Source organism: Calonectris borealis, chromosome 22 (genome assembly GCF_964195595.1).
Source record: "Calonectris borealis chromosome 22, bCalBor7.hap1.2, whole genome shotgun sequence".
Lineage (NCBI taxonomy): Eukaryota > Metazoa > Chordata > Aves > Procellariiformes > Procellariidae > Calonectris > Calonectris borealis.
Genome location: NC_134333.1, coordinates 6916208 through 6940097, shown reverse-complemented (window position 1 = coordinate 6940097; position 23890 = coordinate 6916208). Strand labels below are relative to the sequence as shown.

General features: G+C 41.9%; 1 protein-coding gene across 1 annotated transcript in view; it reads right to left on the bottom strand.

Annotated features, from left to right (window-relative positions):
- Window positions 1-23890, bottom strand: part of TANC2 (tetratricopeptide repeat, ankyrin repeat and coiled-coil containing 2) — a 245472-nt gene that overhangs the window by 102737 nt on the left and 118845 nt on the right. Inside the window, exons 6-7 of the mRNA XM_075171255.1 lie at window positions 20029-20139; window positions 2574-2722 (exon numbers count right to left, since the gene is read on the bottom strand). Coding sequence (XP_075027356.1) covers window positions 2574-2722; window positions 20029-20139 — 260 coding nt within the window. The remainder of the gene's footprint in view (window positions 1-2573; window positions 2723-20028; window positions 20140-23890) is intronic.

Below are 23890 nucleotides of genomic sequence, written 5' to 3'. Positions count from 1 at the left end.
CAGTTTTAGTGAAAACACCTCTATTCCTTATCTTCACTTTAGCTCAAGCATTGGCGAGATTGCAAATAATTATTTTCTTGCTTGAGAAGGCAAAGCATGGTTAGAATAACAAGCAGCAGCCGAGTCCCAGCTTTTGATACAAAGAACGTTTTCTTTCCCAGGCCATGTAAATTAACGCATTAAAACCTAGAAAATTGTTCTCATTTTTAAATTCAAGTACAAACTAGTAGTCAAAGTCTCAATCAGATTTTAATTAATCAATGATTAATGGAAGAATTAATCTTTGGAAATCCCATAAATGTCTCACTGCATGATTTTCAACACTACTTTAAGTAGTGTAGCTGAAGAAATTCAATCTGGGAAGGAGAGTTGGAGAGGTTTTCAGAAGATTTGCTGCAATTCAGAAGCAGCTTTAGCTTGGACGGGATTTTGCACGGCTCCTGCCCTGAGAGAGCCAGTGGTAGATGGCAAAAGTCAGAGGAGGGCCACCGAGACTGTTAGATGGCTGGAGCTTATGATGCAGGAGGAAAGGCTGATGGAGAGAGTTCATTCAGCCTGGAGAAGAGACAGCTAAACTGCATCTCGGGATAGCTGCAGCCTTCCACCATCTGCAGGGGGTTGTAGAGAAGACACAACCATGCCCTTCTCAGAAGTGCAAAGGGAAAGGACAAGACACTACAGTCAGAGGTTGTAGCAAGAAAATTTTCTGTTAGGCAGAAGAAAAAAGTCCTTCACAATCGGAGTCATCAAGCCCCGGACAGGCTGCCCAGAGAGCCTGTTGATTCTCCATCCATGGAGATCTTCATAACTCGCCTGGACAAGCCCTGAGCAACACAGTCCAACTTTGAAGCTAGCCCTGCTGTCAGCAGGCGGTTGGATGAGATGACCTCCAGGGGTCATTTCCAACCTCGAGCGTTCTGTGATTCTAAGCAAGCGCTGACAGCAGGAGATGCTCACTAAGAAAGAAAAAAAATTAACTTGGTAATTGAGGAACCAGCCTCTCTTTATCTTCACTAGCACTTGAATAGCATTCAAAGGCCCTGTAAAACTTTTTCATGCAAAAATTAGCACACAGCCCAAGATATCAATCTATTTTAGAGGACAACTCTCTGCTGTTTCTCTTCAGATTTTTCTTTTATTTATTCTCCAAAGACATCTTTTGCTTTAGAGAAAAGATGGGATTTTAATTTTTGTCAAAAGGCAACCACAAAAGGAACCATTTACAGTAGAAAGCTCTGCTTGGCTTTGAAGTATTCAGTTCAAATAGGTGCCTGTTAAAAGTACATTTTCTAGCACAATGTATAGTAAAATACATTTCAAATCCACCACAACTTGCATAAAAAATTGAATGAAAGCGTTAAAAGCTTAATGAATGTGGCAAAAACTTTACAAAAACACATTTCTTGGCTCTCAAGCATACTTTAGCCCATGCAGAAGATCAAAAACCTTTTGGTTCAGTCTACAGTGCGGGACCGACAGACCGCAGGACGCTGCCCTCCACCCTGCGCGCCCAGAGCACTCCTGCTTTGTGCGAGGAGCAGTCCTGGGCTCGGTGGAGCAACTTGTCTCCGAGGTTCCTTCCCAGTGGCACAGGGTGGGAGAGAGATTCACATGTGCCACCGGGGCCACGACGGGCATTCAGCTTGAATGTACAGAAACCATCTTCTTGGCTGCCGCTTTTCATTGACTCTTTTTTTAAGGAATTCAGGACCTTAAGTCAGGTCCTCTGAATAACGCCTGTGTTAAATACCTAAGCGACTTCTGCAGAGTCATGCAATGATTCTGTTAAAAGGAGAGAGAATTAGAACTGGGCTTCTGACTTTCATGCTCTTCTGCTACATCTGACTATCCATCTCTCAATTAAAAAAAAAAAAAAAAAAAAGGGAAAAACTGTCTTCTAGTTTCATTCTCATCTTACCAACACTGCTGGGAGCGGGTATATTGCCCAGGTTTGAACAGAAGGAGGGAGAAACTCTGGCAGTTTCCACAAAATCTACATTGTAGCCCTGAGCTTTTTGCTATTTTGCTTTTCAGCCAGCCAGAGGGGACGTAACAAACTCCATCGCAATAAAGATTTTATGATTTGCTTTCTGTATCTGTTTTCAAGCATGAAATCACCTTGTTCTGCAAACATGAGCAAAAACTGTGACTATCTGTAAAATCAGCCTATTACTACTTACCTCTCCTTCCTGGAGAAACTGTGAGCCTTTATGTAACGTTACTAAAATACTTTTGAAATACTGCATGTAAGATGCCATGGAAGTACAGATTATTTTGGTCACTATAATCTGATAGAAATGCTACCCACTCCCACAGCTTTTGCAGAAACAGAAAAACAACAGAAGCTGTTTCACACGGTGGCAGCTGATCCCCGAAACATGTACTGCTGCGCTGTAATGATGATTCACCGTTTAACGAGGAGATACAACCTTTTACCTCATAACAATTATTTCACCATTATGAGACACTCAGCTGCCATCTAATTAGAAAATAACCGCTCTCTCACATGCTGCATTTGATCATAACCTGTGCAGTTACTGCTGTACAAGCAGGAAGGACTGGAGGGGTCGTACCTGGTTCTCGTCCTGCACCTCCATGCTGTACTGGGGCCCTGGCTGTACCTCCGTGACTTTCTCTCCGAGGAGGAAGCCCAGGCGAGTCATGAGTGTATTTGCTGCCTCATCTACGGATGGAGGGGGTCCCAGCTCCTGCTCAGTATCACCTAAACAGGGAGAAAAACAGATTCAGACAGGAATTGTTTACCTTGGCTACGGCTCAGTGTTTTTACCAACAAAACACCGCTAACTTTTCATGCTGCAACATCAGTATCCGGGTTTTCAGGTTATTCACGTTATTCAAGTCTGTTTTAACATTACATGCTGGTCATTAATTTTAGGTTATGCATTGCTCCAGCTGTCAATACGTGTTTCTTCTAACGTTAGCTGTTATTTCTCCTGTCATTGCACGTTATATTCTCAGCACCTCCCATGGAAGCCAACACAGCCATCTTGCTTTCCCTGTACCAGAGCCACAGGGGAGCGAGATCTCCTGGACCAACAATGGAGAAGGGAGAGCCTTCCCTCTCCTCTCTCATGTAGAAACTACCTCCAAGTTACTCGCAGAGAAACCAAGGCTACACGTGCCATTTTGAAAGACTCCACGCGATGTAGAGCAGCCAGCCTGCGCTACCAAGGGGTTAACGGCAAGGAACAGGACAGAAAACCCGCGTGCATCTTCCACTGGCATCTGCTGTTTCTGACACGCTCACGGTTACGTAGAAAGCCCTGCTCTCCAGACACCAAACCTCCTCGTGCAGTCACGGTATGGGCCATGATACAAAGCAAAGTCCACCTGGCAATTCCCCATCAAGTCTATAAAATAGGTCAAAAAAACCATTCCAGGTAATTTTTCCTAATTTTTTTCTGCCATCTGTAGGAAGAGCAGCACAGACAAAGCTTCAAGCTAGCAATGCACACCGGGAAAAAGGCCAGGCATGCATATTGGCATTTCTGTATCTTTTTAATTTTCTAACAAAAATTTGTGGAGGTTTTTGACTCATAGTATCACAAAGTTAAGTCAGGTTCTGAAAGTCAAGTTCTCCCCTGCTCACACCAGCAGCAGTATTAAAGCCTGAAGGTCAAGTTCTTTCCACGTTACACTGAAGCAATACTGTGTTTAGTGCAGTTGTAGGAAATTAATTAGGATTTGCAATTAGTCTACAGTTAATTATTCATCTGATAATGAACAATCTGGAGAAGAGCCCATCTCTATTTCCCAGCTTCGTCCTGGCTCAGGGGTGCTCCAGCACTCAGCCTGAAGCTACAGTAAAAAGATGTTACTTAAATATTGCTTTTTGATAACTGTAACTGAAAACCACAAATCGCAGAATCTGGGATATGTATGAGACCTCAGAAAATTTAAGCCAGCTGCTTCCAGAAATTCCCATTTAAACTCATAATGTGCATCTCACAGAAGCTTAGAGCAATTTTTCGGTGTCTCACCTGCACTACTGCAAATTAAAAACCCTGGAGCATCTCACATGCAACCAAGTCTGCATTCATAAGCACCACCAACTTTGGGAGATGAGCATCTGGAGCAGTCCTTACATGGTGACTTGACTGTTATGAAAATGGATTATATAGTATGATAATAGAAGCTGTCTTCCAAGTTATTGAATCCCTATTGTACTGCTTTAAACAATGCTGACGCGAATAGGATAGATTTAAGATAGAGACAAATTTAGACGGATGGCCCAATTTTCTGAACTGCTGACCACCCACATTCACTCTGTGGGCATTTACTATCTCTGGGAGTCAAATCCAGAAGAGATACATTTACGTAAAATGAAAATTATATAGACTTTTATTTCCAAGGTTATTTTTTCTTGAAAAAGCTAGACTTTTAGAATTTATCCTAAATATCCATATCCAGGATATGGCTCTGTTTATAATTATTAAAAGTTTATTAGGCATTCCCCATTCTGTCTTCAGAAGACATGATATTAATAATACTCAAACTGTGCTGACTTACACATCTCGGCAGAAAGGAAAAGCTGGATCTACCTCTGCATTGCCCACCCAGGGGGGATTTAGGGAGAGCGCCCAGACTACGCTGGGGCAGGCTGCAGGGTGCTGGGCACGGCAGGTTTCCTTCGGCTCAGCGTTAGGAACCGCTCCCAAACCAAACAGAACGACTTGCTCCTTGGAGGCTGGGCTTAACCTTGCCCTTAAACCTCCCCTCTTTTATACTACCCCTAAGATATGTCCAAGGGGCACAAAGCTGTCTTTCACCTGTAAAATAAAGAAAATTACGAGCTTATCCCAGGTCACTGTGTAAGAACATAAAAGATTCAGAGGATAATAATTGTCTGCTTTGCTAACAGCCCTAATTCACCTGCAAGATGCTGCTCGCGGCACAAGGTACCAACAGCTGCAACCGAAGCAGCCGAGCTCCGAGAGCATCACATTTAATGTAGAACTATCAGTTATTTTATTATAACGTGGCTTTCAAAGTACAGATAACTTTGAAGTTGAGCAAAGCACTATTGTACTGGATTATCCCCTCTTTTGGTTTTAGGTCTTTAAAAATAAGTGCAGTCATTTAATTGAGTGTCAATGAAGAGACATAACAGCTCTGAGATGCCTGCAAATGGGTATTATGAAAAGAAGCTGTAACTTGCCTTTCAAAGTTGACAGTAAGACCTAATACTCTCTTTCTAAGTTCAATGAAAGGACGTAACTGGTTTTTTTTTCCTCCCTCGCCATGTGTGCTATCCAGTTGATGCTGCAGCCAAATTTTACACACACTTCAGCACATTCGGTTCCCCCTGCCTCGCCGGGGAAATTTGAGCCCACAGTTGATAACAGAACCGGCCTGAGATATTTTTAGGTATTCTGACACTACTGCTATAACAAACTCCAGCAGCTCAAACACACATACTACGGTCAACTCAAATAAGCAACCTCTAGTGTATCAATAAACAGCAACAAACGGCTCAGCTACACACACGCAAACCTGAAGTCAATCAGTGGATCCGAGAGATCCCAACGCAGTTTGCAGTCCGAAGCTGCTGCACTGTGCTACATCAGCGCACGTGCTTCTGCATAAACATTAAGTAATATTAAAAGCCGTATCACAATGTTCAGTGCCATGAATTTTAAACAAGAATAAAAAAACTTAACTCCTTGACTCATTGCATATGCATAAGTATTTTAAGGAGTTCTAGAGACTGTGTAACTTTATGTTCCTTTATGTTCAGCAGAAAGCATGTATTTTTATATATTCACACAGAAAGCAATAGGAGGGAAAGCGTTCTTGCGAGCTGGCGTGCTGCTGGGCTGGGTAGGTGAACCATACCTACCACCTTCCCACCCACCCAGGTCTCCTGGCAGGTTCCCAGCAGCCATCAGACCACGTAACTTGTACTTTCATGCCAGCCGACACCTTTAGTTAGCTGGTTCAGTCATTTAGGTCTTGTTTGGTTTTAAGCGAGAGGTTTTTAATGATAAGCCCCGTTGAAATGGCCATGGATGGAATACCAGACCCACCGCGGTGTGACCCGGCCTGTCCGGCACCTGCCCGGCGCTGACGGGATACCCTAACGGACCCACCTCAGCTACATTCAGCCTTAGGCAGAGATGAAATTACTTCTGATTACGTATCTTTGCACACACTGTTGCATTTACTGATCCCCACATGATAAATGCCTTTTCTGAATCTTAGTAAAAATTATTTCCCAGTAATTTAACAGAGACACTTTTCCCCACTTGGAATTTGTTGTGTTTAATTTCAAGGCAAGGGCTCCAAACTGGAGTCAGCATTTCAGGTACTGAAGTCAGGGTCAACACTAAAAGAGATTTACTAGATGTTTGCCACTAGTCCAAGGACTTTCCTCACAGATATAGCCCGCAGAGTACAAACATATTGCAATGAATTGCTTATTTCTAATAACATAAATAAAAATCCATGAACAGCTCCAAGACAGATTAGTCTCAAAAGCTGTAGCCTGGTTGGAAGGAGAGGTAATTTGTCCTAGCAGTACAGGCATTTTTTTTTTTTTTTTGTAAGAAAAATGTAAGCAACCAGCCTTACTTTGCACTGCAAAAACAAATAAACTTGAAAATAAGCCATTCAGATTCTTTAGTACTGAGCTATACATAAATTAAAGGTATCTTCTAAAAAGGGAAAGAAAGAGAATAATACTCAAAAGACTAGATGAAATATGCAATCGAATTTTAGGTAGAGTCACCGAAAAGCTGTACTAAATGATACTTCTTTCTTTTAATCCTTAATCTTCAGAAGAGAGAGGTAACTGCAGCATTATATGACAGAAATAAATAAAAGCTCCTACAGAGATGTGAAACAGGTTGTCCTTTTAGATTAAAATACTACCCGTATTTAGGCTATCTGGCATTTTTATCTATCAGAGCAGAATGCTGGAAACAGTAAATCAGACCCTACAGTCTTAACATTGCTGCATGCACGGAGCGATCCAGAAGTGGAACAAACAGAAGCAGAAATCAGCAAGGCAAGAGCTTCCCATTCCCCAGCAAGGAGCCACAGGGAAGAAAGGAGATCCCAAACCAGCACCGGCCACCCAGACTTCTGTACCTGTACCCAATGCTCCCTTGTGAGAAGTCCAATCTTCATTGTAATGGAAAAAAATTCGAAAATCCAACATAAATGTGACTTAATTACTCTGAAACCAGAAGACAAAGTAAAAGAAACAAGAAAACGAGAATATGCGATTTCTCCATCTCTAGCCCTTGAGGAGCATACTATGATTTTTTTTACTTACTTATTTATTTTGCTTCTGGATTGAATTATACTGGAATAGATGCCACAAGAGGATCGGGTGGACAGGGAGACAAGCAGAAGGTTAATTAGATCAGGGGTCTGGAAAGCTGGGAGGTCATTTTGCTAAGGAGAGCTTGTGTTGCCAAAGGCAGGGCGGTCTGTGGGATAGAAAAGCCTGTTGAGGCAGAGACGGACGGGCTGGGTTAGGAGATCGATCAATCGATCGATCGACCGGCAGGAGGGGTGGGGAGCGGGGATTGATCGGCAGCTGAGCAACAAGGTCACTGGGGCTCCGCGGGGGGTGAAGGGGAGAGGAGCGGAGGGTGCAGGAGAAGATAGAGCATCTCTCTGCCACAAACCTGCCAATTCTTCACCCATTTGGCAGCAGCAGAACAATTTTCAAATATTACACTTAAGTAATTAGTAGTAATAAATAATTAAATCCAGCACTCAATTATTTAGAAGCTTCAAAAAGAGCGTAGATACCTAAGGCACATACATACAACGGTTTGGTTTTTCTCCAAATGATTTAGCTTCCAGAGTTGCACCAGATCTCAGCAGTGCACACCTCCACGCTTTCCAGCTACTTTTGTCATCCTTTTAAGTTAATGACAATTTTTTTTTCACTGAACTGCAAAAATGCAAATTAGAAACATTATAACCCAAGCTTGTCAAGCAATTTAATACCTCTAATCCTTCCTCCCTTCAAAAAATTCAACCCACTTTAAATACGTCAGAAGACCTCTGCAATTCACTCTGGAATTTACCTGATTTAGGCCCTTTAGGAGCAATTTTATGGATCCTGGCAGCTCTCTCAGATAATGTCTTACCTACACATACCCTTAGTATTTTTTAAGGGGTCAGCTCTAACACCTCTGTTAACGTCATATGCAGTAGGATGGAGTTCACGAGTGCTCATAAATGTTCACAGCATTTCCTTGAAAATCAAATATATCATTTTATAAGCACAGTTATTAGGTTTGCTCTTTTCAAGAGAGCATTCAAAATGTACAATGTTTTTGAACATTATCATTTCAAAATACTGTTTCTGTTCTGTCCTTTCAATTCCTATAATGAAATCTGCCACATATTTCAGCTGCAATTGCTTACAAGCAAATGAAATTTCTTTATGATTTATTTTGCAATTCTGTGACTTGTTTAGCTACCATCGTCTAATCTTTCAGATAAATGATGTAGGGTAGCGCCCCTGCGAGACACCAACAATGCGTCTTTACTCCACAAAATATTTTTGGTTTAATGGTTATACTTTTACTTCCAAAACCAGACTCCGAATATAATTTAAATTACATCTGAAATCTATTTCAGTGAGTGTCTAACAAGAAGAACTGGCTAACAGTTCACTTAGTGGCACCCATTAAAGAACTTGCCTGAATATGAAACTGATTTGTCTTAAAAATCAAAAATTCTTATATTAGCAAAGAAAAAAATACAACAGTTATATGCAAAGAGCGAGCACCTATGGAACGCCAGAAATAAATGATACCATTTATGATTTTGATCTCCAATTACATAACTGTAGCGTTTTATCTAACGACTTCCCTCTCTCCATGTGACTTGAATCTGCCCCGTTATTATGTACATCTGCTTTAAATTATTCTGGATACACTTGAGCTATATTTGGAAAACGCCCTTGACCATTTCTGCATATCCCCCTAATCTCAGAATTAATGGAAGGTTTTTTCATTAGTCCTGTTTACATCACGAAGAGATTTTTAAAAATTTACCCAATAAGGGACGAAGGCTACCCCATACACATTGCTTTAAATGTCTATTTTCGTACTGCTGCTCTTCAGATACTCAGTAGTTCTGTGAGAGCAATGGAAAACGGTCCCACCAACTTAAATCACACCACTGACAAGTGGCAAAGTAAATATATTCTCCTTGTATATTGATACCAAAGCCCGCTAGCTAGCCAAAAAACTAACACTGAACTATGAAGGTGTTCAAACGGCGGCTCCGACTCAGTCTGTGCCCTGTGGACTCCTGCAGCTCTGCTCTCTTTAGTGCTGCTGCTCTATCCAATAATTTCTGTAAGAAACTCCAAAAATTCCCATCATTAATTCCACGAAGTCCGTCTCTTGCATGAGTTCCACAGACATTTCCTCTAAGAAGAAATTCAAACAAAAGAAATTCTTCTCTGCACCACATATAAATATTGTTTCTTAACCAGTCCTTCCCACTGCCTTTGCTGATAATGTCCTTTAATATTCCTTCAAGTAGATTGCCAGAAAAAGTTATTTTTAATCAGAAACCATACTGAGCCAGAGATAGGCAGTAAATGTAATTTCAATGCTATCATAAAATCTAATTCAATGCATTTCATGTTCTAGATTTAAAAAAAAAAAAACCCTCTGCATGCACATTTGGGGATGGATTTTCCTGGATTTCAGCTCCCATTTAAGTACCAAAGAAAAGGGAATGGGGGAAATGAGAGGACATTCAGTGCACTGATCACTGAACATATATATAAAAATGAGAAAAAGGCCACAATTATCATAAATATGAGTCTGGGCATGCGGAACATTTCCTAAAAGCCGGATTACACTTAGATCTCTGAAAAGGTTCCTGAGCTCTTTAACATATCAAGGACAACATGACCGAGGCAGTAAGTCCCCCCACTGATGGAAAGCAGAGATGCAATTATTTCTTCCATTACAGGTTTGGCATTTTATCTCTATAACATCACCTGATCATAAACACGGCTCTGTTCTCCCGGCTCTAAACATACAACCTCTCATCAAACACTGACTGATCAAAGGGCTTGACTCTTAAATAAAGTTATTTGGCATTTATTTTTTAGCTCTTTGAACTGACCTTTTATTCCAGACAGGTTTGAGGATGGTATCTTACACTTTTATTCCTGCAGAGGGTTTTTTTTAATATGATTCACAACCAAAAAAGAACAAATACTCCCTTCAAATATTATTTGTTTGATAAAATCTGAGCAAAATACTTAAACAGTATTTTGCACATTTATTTTGCTGTATTAGGCATGACACATAGCATCCACCCAAACAATTTTTTTTAATTTCAGCAATTGTTTTTCAAAGTCTCTCACATTCCCTCCTCTTACCATTTTTCACATCATAAACTTGATACAAATCTCACAAATGCACATTACGCATCATGACTGTTAAGAACCAGGAAGAAAATGAAAAGCAGTCGCTGGCTTATCTCTGCTATCAGGCAACTTTAGTACCAAGTTTTACTTTTGCGATGGAGTACAAATAAGCTCATGGTGCAAACCCAGTCGACCGGATGGCGGCACGGCTTCGACAGAAGTTGGAAAAATTCTCTCCTCCTGAACTTTCTGGGATGACGCTAGCTGCAGTGGGAATTTTGCGAAGCGTGCCGCCCTCGCAGAGGGGGTGTCCAAGCCAGCCTCCCCGCGGGCAGCCTGCACCCCTGCTCACTCATGGCCGAGCCAACCCTGCTCAACTAACAGTGGCAAACAAAGTTGCAGGAAACGTTCAGAAATATATATATATATGTAGTATTTCCATCGTTGCATAAAATGGGAGGTTGTGGGTTTATAATGGAGTAAGAAGAGACAATGACAGTATAAAGGCTTGTTTTTACTATATCCGATATATTAGCACATTCCCAGAATAAGTTTTATTAAAAGCAAATCAGACTAAATTATGACCTTTGCATTTACAACACTGACAACAATCTCTAAAACCTAGTGCCATTATATATCTAAGTAAGATTTCAAAAGTACTGTTTGGATATAAACATTACTACATAGATGTAATAATCTGCTGTTACCACTTACTTAGAATATCAAGCATAAAAACATTATTGGATGATTCTTACTCTCTCTGTCATAGATTAGTTCACATATATAAAAAACCCCCACAAAGCTGAGACGTGATATGTTCACACCATCAGTAGTGGAAGGACTGGGCATGCTTTTAATGTGGTGCAACTGCAAACTGAAGCATTCTCGGGTAATCCAGTAGTGGGCTAAGATGCAATAACTCCATCACCTCCAGTACTCACACGGACTTTTGTAAAACTGTTATAGGCAATCCTAGTAGCAATCATAAATGTAACAGAATATTTTCCATGCTTTTCGGTACTATTTTCAAACAGAGCCAATGTCTAGGGCTGTTGCTAACTAGCATCCCTTCAATGACTAGTGGGGGAAAACCCCACCATCCATTTGGAGGAGATACATTTAAAACTTGTTGTTTCTCTGAAGCGTAAACCATAGTAATGAAAATCTTACACCACTCAAAAATAAAATCAACCACACTGTCCTCACAGCGCATTTAAGTTACACAGCGTATGATCTGCAATTTCACTCATATAACTTGGGTGGAAATACAACACTGAAGTTACCAAGCAGGGGAGGCACAGGCGACAGCCGTGCAGGTAACCGCACACATCATCACACCTCCTCTCGCCGGCCAAGCAAAACAGATGCCAAGAAGAGATGGGAATACAGCAGGGAGCCCGGGAATGCCGCGGTGCCTAACACCCGTCTGCAGGCAGGCTCTGCTGGCAGCCGGCAGCAAAGAGCAGCACGAGAGACTTGCTCCAGATGCCAACACGTGCGGTGGGACAACGCTTCCCCAGGGGTACGGGGACTCCCCATGGAGACATACAGAAGAGCCAGAGGAGACTCAACTCAGAGAAAACAGAAGACAGCAAGTAGAGGAGTCTGAGAGGAAGGCTGCTACAGCCTCAGACCAAATACAACAATTCTGGACCCTGCAGTAAGTTACAGACCACTGGATGAATCTGACGATACGGTGGTATAATCAATGCTTCCCAGCAAGGCTGTACTTTCAAACTGGCAGCTGACCAAAATTTTCATGTTTGGATTCAGAGCAATTATTTTTCAAGCAATTAGGAGTCAAATAATTAGTGACATAAAATGTCAAAAATTCTGCTTAATAAAGTAGACAATTACTGTGGCGCGGGAGGTTATGAGCAAATTGATCTCCTTTCTTCAGTGTACAAGTGCAGCTGTGCTGCCCAAGAGAAAGGAACAGACAGGATGGGGAGAATACCGATGATCAAAACAAATTACAGCAAGGGGAACAATATTCACGCTGGATAAGAATAAAGAAGTACTTGTTCTGCAGTCCTGAGGAGGGTTAGGAAGTCAAGGCAACTGGTAAGAGAGCAGAAGTAATGGTTTGGCTTTCAGAGCGCCACATATTTTCACTTATGAGAAGCTCTCCATAGCATCACTGAAGTTCAAGTACTTTTTGCACAGGACAAAAAAAAAAGCATCCATCGGCCTCACGTACACATTAAGACATGGGAACCAAGTTTATAAAGTAATTGGGCTGTTTTCTACAAACACAACGACCCCTCCTTCTATTGTTAGAGCTGGTAAAATGAACATTGAGGGGTCCATCTCCATAAAGAGTTGAAACAAAATAATAGTATCTCAAAACACTGTATGGGCGGGAAATAGAATTGTTAGAATAGGCTGTAAAGCATTTGGGAATAAATACCTGAGGCAGACGGAAAAAGGGAAGACTAATCAGCACAACCATGATGAAGAACCCCAGCGACCATTATTTCCTTCCTTTTTGCCTCACTTAGCATCGCAGCATTTCCACTTACGACAGGCATAAACGTAAGGCAAAGGCTAACTTCAAAGTAAACTCAGCCTAAAGAGCTCCTAAAGAAACCAGTAGCTCCAGGAGCTAAGACGGAAGATTAGGTTTGTGTAAAGACGTGAACAGCATTGCGAGCAGGAGCCCAACGACAACCAGGAGAGCCCTGTCACAGCCAGGTCAGGGCTGCCATCGCCCGGGGACCCTCGGACGCTGCCCTTGCAGCTAACACCCAACACGTTGCCGACGCACAGCTAATTCAGCCTGACAGATGCTGACTGGAAACAGAATTACCACAAGATGAACAAAAGCTGAAATGATTTCCCAAATCTAATTTGACAGGTAGTATCTTCCCCAAATTGGAAGTATTGAAGGGCCTTTTCTCCCGAAGAAAGGAAAATCTAGGGACAATGATTTAGTTTTGGCTAGAATTTATAATGATAAAATGCAAGTGCAGACCGGTGCTCCTGTGACACTTCATGAAGACATTGAGAAACACCAGAGTCTTTAGCAACATGTGAGCAGCACTGCAGGGAGTTCAAAAGGCACATTTTACCAATTCTGTCAGCAATAAATTGAGATCCTGAAGGTGGAGAAATGGCTGAAGATTTCAGTAGGAAGCAGATGCCTTTGATGACAAAGCATAATAAATAGTCCAAAAGAAATTAAGCAGAAGGCAAGCACGGAGACAGATTTGTTACCTGTTACCTACAGGGCAAAAAAAAAAAAAAAAAAAAAAAAAAAATTCCATTCCAACTTTTCAATATGAATGATTTCTTGGTCTGAGACAGGATATTTTGTACCTTTGTAAAATACATTAGGTTAGAGATAAATCAATGTCCTGTTATCTAAGCCAGAACTGAAGTTGCTTCAGAGTGAAATTCTAGGTAAGTTATCTGTCATTAGAAGGTCCAGTGACTGGTGAAAGGTACGGTGACTTATGTTTCGTTATTAGCCGTGTCTTTGTCCCATCCCTAGTTGATACTTTTGTTTTACAGACGGTTACGTTAGACCAACCGAGGAGTTGAAGATGGAGCCATTTGCAGACGAGGTGATAAGAAGGCATTTGAGCGTGCAAGGACTATCGGGACAGCGTTGAAGGTCTGGTTGGGCTGAGCGTCCAAGACCTGCAATCGTTCCACGCACCTCACCTATTAGAACAGTCCCTGAACTTACCTAATCCTCAATTTTGCTTGCAGCCAAAGCACAGTGTTCTACACCCAAAGACAGCTAAGCAGCATGGATGGTCATTACAATACCATCCTGGAGCAAAACAGTGACCCACGTCGGCACTGAAGACAAACCCTACACACCAGCTTCCCAACACAACTGATTCCTGACTAATCCGCATAACTCGCAGTACCTTGCTTCAAAGACCATCATGCTTTTGCAGCCATACTGCCCAAGCTGCAGTATTTGGGAGCATCAGTGGCAGGCTGCCCTTGTTTTAAAAATTATATACTAGAAGAGGAAACTCCTCTGCCAAGAGTCAAGGAGACGTCTGCTCTTGTCTGACATTGTCCATCAGCAATGAAAAGGGTAAGTACAGGGAAGGTCTCCGATGCTCCATCCGTACAGGGAAGTCTCGTATCAAGCACCTAGTCACATCTGCTCAGATGTGGAAGAAAAGGAGGCTTTACACCGTTCCTTGTAGGCCCATCACCAACAGTTTCAAAATCAACAGGGTTGGTTTGCTTGTGTACATATTTACTTACTGGCAAGACAGAAAGCTATAAATATTCAAGAAGCCAAAGTATTAGCACAAAAAAGTTACTGTTTCCCAACAGGCCAACTGAAAGCAAGCACTCCTGTTTGACGAGGCAAAACAACTTGTTAGACTCCCCGGGATCCATCCGGACAGGCAGCCAAAGGTGCTAAGCTGCAGGAAATTCTGCTGCTAAAGTATCTGATGTGAAACACACTCCAGGGGCCATCTAGGTTATGTGTTTTGGCAGTAGCCACAACACTTTAAAGTTAGACAATTCTTCACATAAACAGAATTTGGATCACTTAAAGCCTTTTTCCCCTCTTTTTCCCTTTTTATTTTTCCTCCAGATAGATGAAATCAAAACCTAGGTTTGTAAAGGGAAGCTGATTGTTAGTGGAGCACATCAGGAAGCTTCAAGAATACCACGTTATCTGAAATTGTTTAACAGTTAAAACATACGGCAATAGTATATGGAATTCATATTATTTTCAGTTCTTCTCAAGCATCTCCCCTTTGACAAGAACGTTCAATAAACCCTAAATTGTAAACCCAGCCACCATTCTTCAAGCTGCAGCTTTCAGTTTGCAGCAAACCCAACTATACCTAATGGCAAGTGGTCTACGGCTAATCCCAAACAGAGAGACACATCTGAAAGTCTAAAAACACCTTCATTATTCCTCTCTCGGAAGCAGAATTTCAGACCAGGGTGGGGGTTCTTTTGGTTTGTTTTATTTTGGAGGGTTAAGTTTTGGATGGTTAATCCAGGAATTTATTCTGAAGCTGTTTCCATCCCTCAATACGGCAGAAGGAACCAGCACTGACCTCCCAAGAGAAGGAGGAGAAAAGTCAATTGCTTCCATAGCAACCAACGTACCGAATTGCCACGAGTCTCTTCTGCAATTAGGGCTGATCACAATGATTTCCCATTCCCTTCAGGTCAGTGGGCTTGATAATGCTGGGACAACCACAGGATTCAAAGATCCATTTGTCAGGCCATGGATGGTTTGATTATTCCCTTGCCTTCCTCCCAATTCATCACTGTCCAATACGACAGAGGTTGGACAAGGATCCTGCTGGCTGATTTTGTTTGGGGTTTTGTGGGGTTTTTTTGGCTCATTGCCTATATTTTCACCATGAAAAATGAGTACAACGCTGTTTCATGCATTCCCTGTTAAAGGGCTTTTTCTAACACCTGAGAAATGTTTTGTTGTGTTTAAGAGTGTAGTTTGTGTAAAATGAAAAATACACATTTTACATGATGCAAAGAAAGATGCAGCAGCAGCAGCAAGCAGATGTCAACCTCAACGATTCTTTAACCAAAGAAAGGGAAAAAGGAGCGATGAGATGAACATAAACGACGCTGCGATGGTAAATCACCCTTCGCTGTTCGTGGCGGCGGCACCGCTGTGGTACCTAACTCAATTACGGATGGAAACAGATGCCTGCCAGCCTAACGTGGAACAAGCAAACATACCCTGACCAGACATTTAAGATTTGTGTCCCAGAATTTCTGAAGAAGAATTTAATCAAATTAAAAGATAATGTCATAACATCCCTAGCCTTTGAAACATAATGACAAGGTAATAAATCACACAAAATGCAACTGCAAACATTGATCTAGACAAAAGGCATTTACCTGAAAGCACCATCCATCTCAGACTGTTTCCAACAGGTTTCCTGAGCGCTTTTAAGTCAAAACATGTTTTAGCTACCATGCTGAAAACAAAAAGCAGTTCAAAGAAAGATGCCCTCGTGATACACAACTAAGCAGAACCAAGCAGCCAGGACACCATTCAGTACACAAGCAGTGTCACTAGGCAGGAGTGAGGTGTGATAAATTTGGGGAAAAAAATATGACACATTGAGAATCACCAGACCATTTCAGAAAAGGTTTAACAGTTGAACAACAGAGGTTTGAAGGTCAACTCCTGTTCTTCCGTGTTATCCCCTTAAAGGCTGTGCAGGTGTCACCCCCGAGCTGTCCCACAGCCTCAGGAAGTTTGACAAGAAGGAAAATGCAAACGTCTCTGCCAAACAGTGTCTGCAGGATCGGAGCAGAGACTGGGAGGGAGGATGGATCAAACTCCTTTCAGACCCTCCTTAGAAAGTCAAGAAACAAGGAACAACTCCTCCTCTGCCATGGACACTCCAAGTCAAAAAGGGCTCGATTGAACTCTAAATGACCACTGCAATCACAAAAACTTTTACAGAAATGTAATTCTGATAGAAATGGGTTTCTCAAAGCCACGAAACAGCTTTTTTGTTTTCATCTTAAATGCAACAACTATAAAACGTGGGCCAATTTCTGCTTTCACTTAAAGAGATTAAATTCATCTTGCGGAATTTAATGGTCGCCTTTGGCAAAACAAAGAATATAGTTCCAAAAAAAATTTTATATCAAGCTTCAAGCTTTACTATGCCCTTCCTGTTAGAACTTCCCTCAAAAGAGACTAGCCACCCGATTCTTCTTTTTCCTTCATCAAAGTTAAAATGTCTAGAGTGCATCACCTCGTACACTGATTCGCACCGCAAGACATCAAAAACAATAACTCCCTGCAGCAGCGCGAGAGGCCAAGCGGTGGCACGGTGGTTGCTCAGGAAACCACCTCCCTGGAATGTGCTGAAATTTGCCTGAAGCCTCAAAATAAACATTTTAGCATCGAGCAAAAATTCATCTCTAGGCATCTCAAATTGAAATAATCATTTCTATATGCAGAGTAGATAATGTTCTCTCCTCATTGCTATTTAGTGTTTTAAACTGCCTTTAAGTGTATAATTAATTACATTACTTGTCAGGGATCACCTTACAAACCACTCCACCTCCATTCAATTGCTAGGCTCTAGCATATCTTCAGCCTTATTTTTTTTCTTCTTTCAATTCCTATCATCATTTCTGGAGACACTTGGGATTTAACACTGTGTGCTAACACCCTTCACAGGATGCACATATTTTAGAAGAGGGTTAAAATAAGCCTAACACTGAAGAAAGGAGCTGTATTTCCTTGGAAAACTGATTACAGACAGTGCCTGCAGGCTTTGCCGCAGTCCAGAGTAGGACGCGGCCCCTCTTCCTCCACTTTCCCATCAGGAGCTGGACGCTACGCCCAGACTCAAAGTCCTTCGCTCCTTATGAGTTGTCCAGTTGTTCTTTCTTTTCTTCTTTACACAAAGATCCTTTCTCAGCTGCCTACTTCTTTCCAAGGTCTCATCTCCTGAGTTCCTTTAATCCAGCCTTCTAGCCCAGCAAAACCTTCAGCCCTCATGCTACCGCTATTTTCACAGCAGGAACCATAAATCCAGGCAGGTGAAACATAACCCATTTGTACCGCAGAAGATGAGCAAACATCCATGGGGTGACTGCTCACCCCTGCCTCGCTGCAGCTCTCAGCGGGGGGAAGAAGGGAGGAACTGCAGCGTTGCAAGAGGAAAACTGCAATCCTCCTCCTACAAACAGCTTCAGAAACCCTTCCCTGACGGATTCCTCTGTTCCATCTTCACCTGCCTCTCTTACACTGCTAACGTAAACCTGGCCGGGCCCTTCAGAAGCTGCAGTCCCTGGGCCTGGGCAAACGCAGGCCTCCCAGGGAGAGGAGGTCCTGGGCGCCAAGCGTGCACGGGCACCGCGGAGAGAGGGGCTCCCCAGCCGCCCCCTTGGCACAAACAGTTTAGCCATCTGAAGCAATCTGAAACCCTTAATCTGAAGTTCCTACCTTTACTCCAAGTTAGTGCTGTTCGCTAGCACGTACTGTGACAACTCTCTTCCTTGCTCTCACTTTTTCCCTTCCTTAATGATGCTTCATGTTTCTTTAATGATACTTCAAGGCAGTAGGAAACTCCACTTTTCCTTTCAGATCACTACACTATCAGCAAGAGAAGGAGATCAAAAGGCAAAAAAATAATCGCAGATCCCATTGTCAGAGCCCGCTCCTGGGCTTGGCAAGAGTCCTGCCCTTCAAAACACCCTGGCGAGAGGAGCCAGGGCAGGGGGGAGAGACACACGTGCAAGCACGCCTGCAAGACGGAATGCAAGACACGGGAATGTGGAATTTATGCTTTTTAAGCCAAATTTACAATTCAATTATAATTCTCTGTGGATGCAATCACAGTAAGTTTATAATTATTAACAATTATAAACATGACAGTAGAAGCTATTTAGTTAGAAGAAGAAAGGGCTGCAACAGCAAAATTTTAATTGTAATTCATGATGATTGAAAAAGAAGGAGCACTTTTCACAGCATCTATGGTCTCAAATGAGGCATTTCCAAGTACAGGGACTGTCTTTTTTTCCAAGACAACTCCTCTTTCAAACACAATACATTACAGAAAGCCCACATTCAAAATTCGGACAACATTCAATTAATTCCTCCAATTGTGAACACTCTACAAGCTCACCATCAACCGAAATAGATGATACCCTGATTTCAGAGAATCATTTATCACTATGACCTTTTCTATTGTAGCTGTAAAATTTAAGAGGAAGATGTCACATATTCACATGCCATTTCAAAATACTCGACATCCTTTTACCCCATCCAAGGCCTATGCTGAAGATGGGTCCCTTTGGTTCATAAACTAGGGAAAGCCAGGGGAGGAAACTGCAGAATTCAGCAAAAAATCCACTGAAACACTTGCTGCTGCTTTAAGACGGCGCCGGTCCCAGCCTCCTCCGAGGGCAGCACCTCCGCAGCCTCCAGCCCTCCCCAGGTTGCCACTTCCAAGTTAGGAAGAATCTGGGAAATGATACCGAGTTGGCGGCGAGAGGCAGCTATATAAAGATTTAACGGCACTCACACATCTGCATGAGGTCTGTCTGGGCTTGGAGGTATTTATGCGACTGCCTGCCCGAACCGTCAGACGCATACGGGGTTAAGCCAGGGAGGGACACGACCCACTTCTATTTATGTTTCAACCAGAGGCCTCTAGCAAGATGTATACTTTTAAGAGCAATTACTACAGGATACATAAATTAGAAGCTATTTCTTTAAAAAAAAAAAATCAAAAAAGCAATATTCTTGGATGCAGGTAAACAAGATCCTGTAATTTTGCATTAGTTGATTTAATTATATTTCTGAAATGCGGTTTTATTCCAGCCTCTCTGAAGACCAGCATTAAAAATTAAATTTAAAGTAGTATGTTTATTGGATCATTTTTATCTTCTCAAAAGCAACTCTCTAGATCTTCTACATTATTCTGAGGGGAAGGCGGCCACGAGGCCAGCCTGGAACGCACACAAAATTGCAAGAAACACACGTAAATGGGTATCAATTAGAAACTAATACTTATTCAAGTTTCCAAGTAAATAAAACTTGGCTGGGGAAGGTCCAATCAACCCTCTATAAAAAGGAGCCATACTACATCTAAAAATACTTCTGGGCTGGAATTGCTTGTTCTCCCTCTCTTAACGCAGAGCCTTTGCATGCAGCTTACCAGGGCAGTATGCATCAACGTCCAGTTTCTGTGCTGAAGAAAGTGTTGGTGAGCCAAGCTCAGACTCTGGGATTCGAGGGCTCTCAACAAACTTTGCCTTCCTCAAAGGGGCTAAGGAGAAGGAGGGGGAGAGAGAAAGAGAGGTCATGAGTAAGGGAAATAGCAAGCAACAGATGGAAGCACTTAACTAAACGACACTGTCAGACTCATATCAGGTTACCCCCCTTTTTTTTTTTTGCCAGAAAAAAAAATTATCTGCATTCTTTACAAAGGAGATGGCTCTTGTTAAAACTTTCAAACTGTACAGTCTTACTTTAAAGCGTGCAAGTACTGACGCACATTCTTGATACTCTTAAACACTTCACTTGCCTGGATTCAGCAATTGTAGAAAAGCTAAGATCATAGAGAGGTACACAGAGCCCATCAGGGTTTGAGATATTTAACTATAAATATCTAAAATGAATACACAAATTCTGTGTTCAGTAATTGTTTCCTTTGAACATAAAATTTCAATTTCAAAGCATTCTGAATGTCTGACCAAACAGATTTGGTGTTCAACACAAATGATCAGAGTAAAGCTAATGCTGTCCAAGACAAAAAACGAGCACTCCACTTTTATCCTTGCAAATCCAGAAAAGATTCAAGAGACTTAAAGAACAGGGAAAAGGTAAAACTGTCTGTAACAAAGCAGTATTGACCACTAGTGCTAGAGAAATGGGATTTTTCTGCATGTTTTAACAGTCTGAATTTTAAAAGACATGAAGTTCTGTGCAACATTTGTTTGTAATAAAATAATTACCAAAACACTTCTGTTAATAAGTTTTTAAACAGATATTCCTGCCAGACCAGAGAAATAGAACTAGCGAATAAGTTATACGCAGAGATTATTATATTACATTTCAAAGTTAAACTCACATGCCCATTAAAGTGAAAGGCTAATTTGAAAAGCCACTCTACAGACGGTATCATGGGTCAGCACGCTTCACGCCTCTCTGATTCTCAGCATAATAGCCTCGATTTACATAATTTATATTTATAGTTCTCTGTCCTGCAAATTAAATTTGGGATCTGAAACTAAAGATGGGGGGGACATTTGTTCTCATGCATCTCCTGTAATAAAAACTCAACAGGTCAAATGATGACCTCTGAGGCAGCAATAAATCTTGCTTTTAAGGAGCCTGCACGCAGCCAACATGGAAAAGGCTCGGTAACTCTCATGGTGAGGAACCAGAAGGACGACACACAACTAGCTGGCTCTCGCTAGCTGCTACATAAATGATGACCAGAATTTTTAAAAGGGGCGGTGGGGAAAAGAGAGATAAAGGTTAGGGTATGTTTTTTCAATAGAAAGTCCTTGTGAGGCTGAATATAGGCAAGGAATCAAACCCCCCTTCTTTGTACCAGAATAGGTGCTAAACACCCTCCTGACTTTCTTTCCCGTAATGATCCATCCCAGGAGACCTGATCTGATGAGGAAAAAAAAGGCACCACGCTACCATTTTGCACAAGAAAATCCTGGATGAATATTGGATATATTTACAGCACATCCCCTCCGGAGTCCATAAGGGCCGGTGTAACATGAGCCATGCCAGGCAAGAGGAATGCGAGAGACTGACGGGAGATAAGGGCAGCCTGAAGCCGCCTTCTCCCCCTGGACCTGCTGCCGTCCCACCGGCACATGAAGCTCCTGCATGTGCAGCCCAGCTCAGACACACAACCTGATGCTAAACGCCGCAAGTCAGTAGTCAGTTGCGTACAAAAACCAAAAAAACCCCGTACATGCACACACAAGCACCCTATCAGCTTGCAAATTGGCCACCACCAGTGAAAAAATTATTCACAGTAATGATCCTGTGCCAGATACTGATGTAATGAAAACACGTAAATATTGAGAAGATTATTACTATGGCATGAAAATTGTTTAGAATAATAATTCTGCACAGGTCAATCTACTAATATTTCATTTGTAATTGCAATTTTAACAAATATGTTTATTTCAAATGTTCTACCACGGCCCAGCAACAGTCATTTTTATAATATATATTAGAAACAGCTCATCTTTTTTTATCATTTTGGGCTAACACTAGAATCATAAATCAGCTGATGCGACACTTGGCCATGCTCATTTTGTTCTGAAATACAGAACCACCATGGTTTTCATAGTTCAGGAGATGTTAATGACTGCAATGGGATTGTCACCAGAAGATATTCACTAAAGATTATTTGAGCTACTAACCCAAAGAGGTAGAAGAAATTTAAAAAGCAAAGAGAGGGCTGATGGTACCGACTACGCCGCTCTCTGTGCGGACGCACAAGTCTGCAGCAGACGCAGAACCTGCACGTTTCGACAGATCGGCACCTAACAGGTCAGCTCCCATCTGTAAGGAATGAATACAGCAATCTCCCATTTCAGCGTGGGTTTTATTCCTGCATCTCTTCTGGATCTTCTTTACTCCTCACTGAGGAGCTGACCCCATCGCCCAATTAACTCCTGCCTTCTCCAAACAACCGACCTACGACAGCAGAAGTGATGAGCTCGTGGATTCAACAAGCTGATCCACCAGGCTTTCTTCGGAGGGCAACAAAGATCTTCACATTAACAACGTGGTGAATTCTCAATACTGCAAGTTTAGTCATATACGTCATTTTACAGTATTTATGTTTTTGTTCCCTAAAAAGCATGACTTACGTCTTAAAAACGCATGTTACCAGCAGACAAGATACGCTATGTCAACATGACTTAAAGACAACAGTTTGCTTTCAAAGGCTCAGGTCAATACAATCTTCTCCGTGTAACTGCAGATCGGGAAAAAGCCACAGAGCAATAGTTTCTTTTATTTCAGATATTCTGAACCTGAAAAAGACAAAAAGCCCTCCTAACTCCTATGTAACCCGATTACATGAAAGGAGGATTTTCATGTAAAAGAATTAAGCACTCCTGAGTCCTGTCCAAATGAAGATTATTCTGACAGATTCATATTTGGGCATTAATTTTCCACCGGAATAAACAACAAATGGAAATGCCACAAACTCAGAAATCTGTGTTGCCATTTTTTAGCCAAATGTTAAAGGATAAAATTGATCTTTTTATAAAAGTGACTTTCCATGCACAACAGCTTGCCTAGCTCCTGAGCATCCTCCCATTAGCACAGGCAAATCTTATGATCAAAGTCACGGGATGAGCATTTAGCACATACTATAAAAACTAACAAAAGCGTGAAAAAATTATTTCAAGTATGCTATACCTGCCTCGGTCCGTTAGGCCTCTTATTTCTGTAAGATTTTCTGTACAAAACAGACTGACTTTAGGCATTAAACAGCATCGAAACAGCCTTTCCTGTTACACAACTGCAAGTTTTTGAGCAGAGAAAAGGATATTTGCAATAACCAGTTATAAAACTATAATGAATTAAGTGAAGATGTCAGTAGTTAGTAACGCTGTCTTTCTAGAACTGCAAAACGCACGTTTAATTCAGAAGAACATACTGATTACAAGGAGCCTAAAGTCACAACCTCGTCTTTGGGTCCCACCGCCCGTTCGCTGGTGACGGCGCAGGAGCTGATGGCAGGAGCCCGTGCTGCACGTACGCTCAACGGGCCAGTCCTGCTCCCACGGGCTCGACGACAAACGCAACATTGGCATCATACAGGAACTGACTTGCTACTGCCAATGTAGACCTTAGATTTAAATAGCTAGAGAAGTTATTTAAAACCAATACTGCACATTTTTGGGGCTAGGTCCTGCAGTTCTTAGCGAGATTAATCCCCATCGGTATCCAAGCCAGCACAGCAAAACTGAAAATCCTTCCTTCAGCGCAAATGAAATTCTCATTCGACTTTGACAGCAACTTTTCCTGCGCAA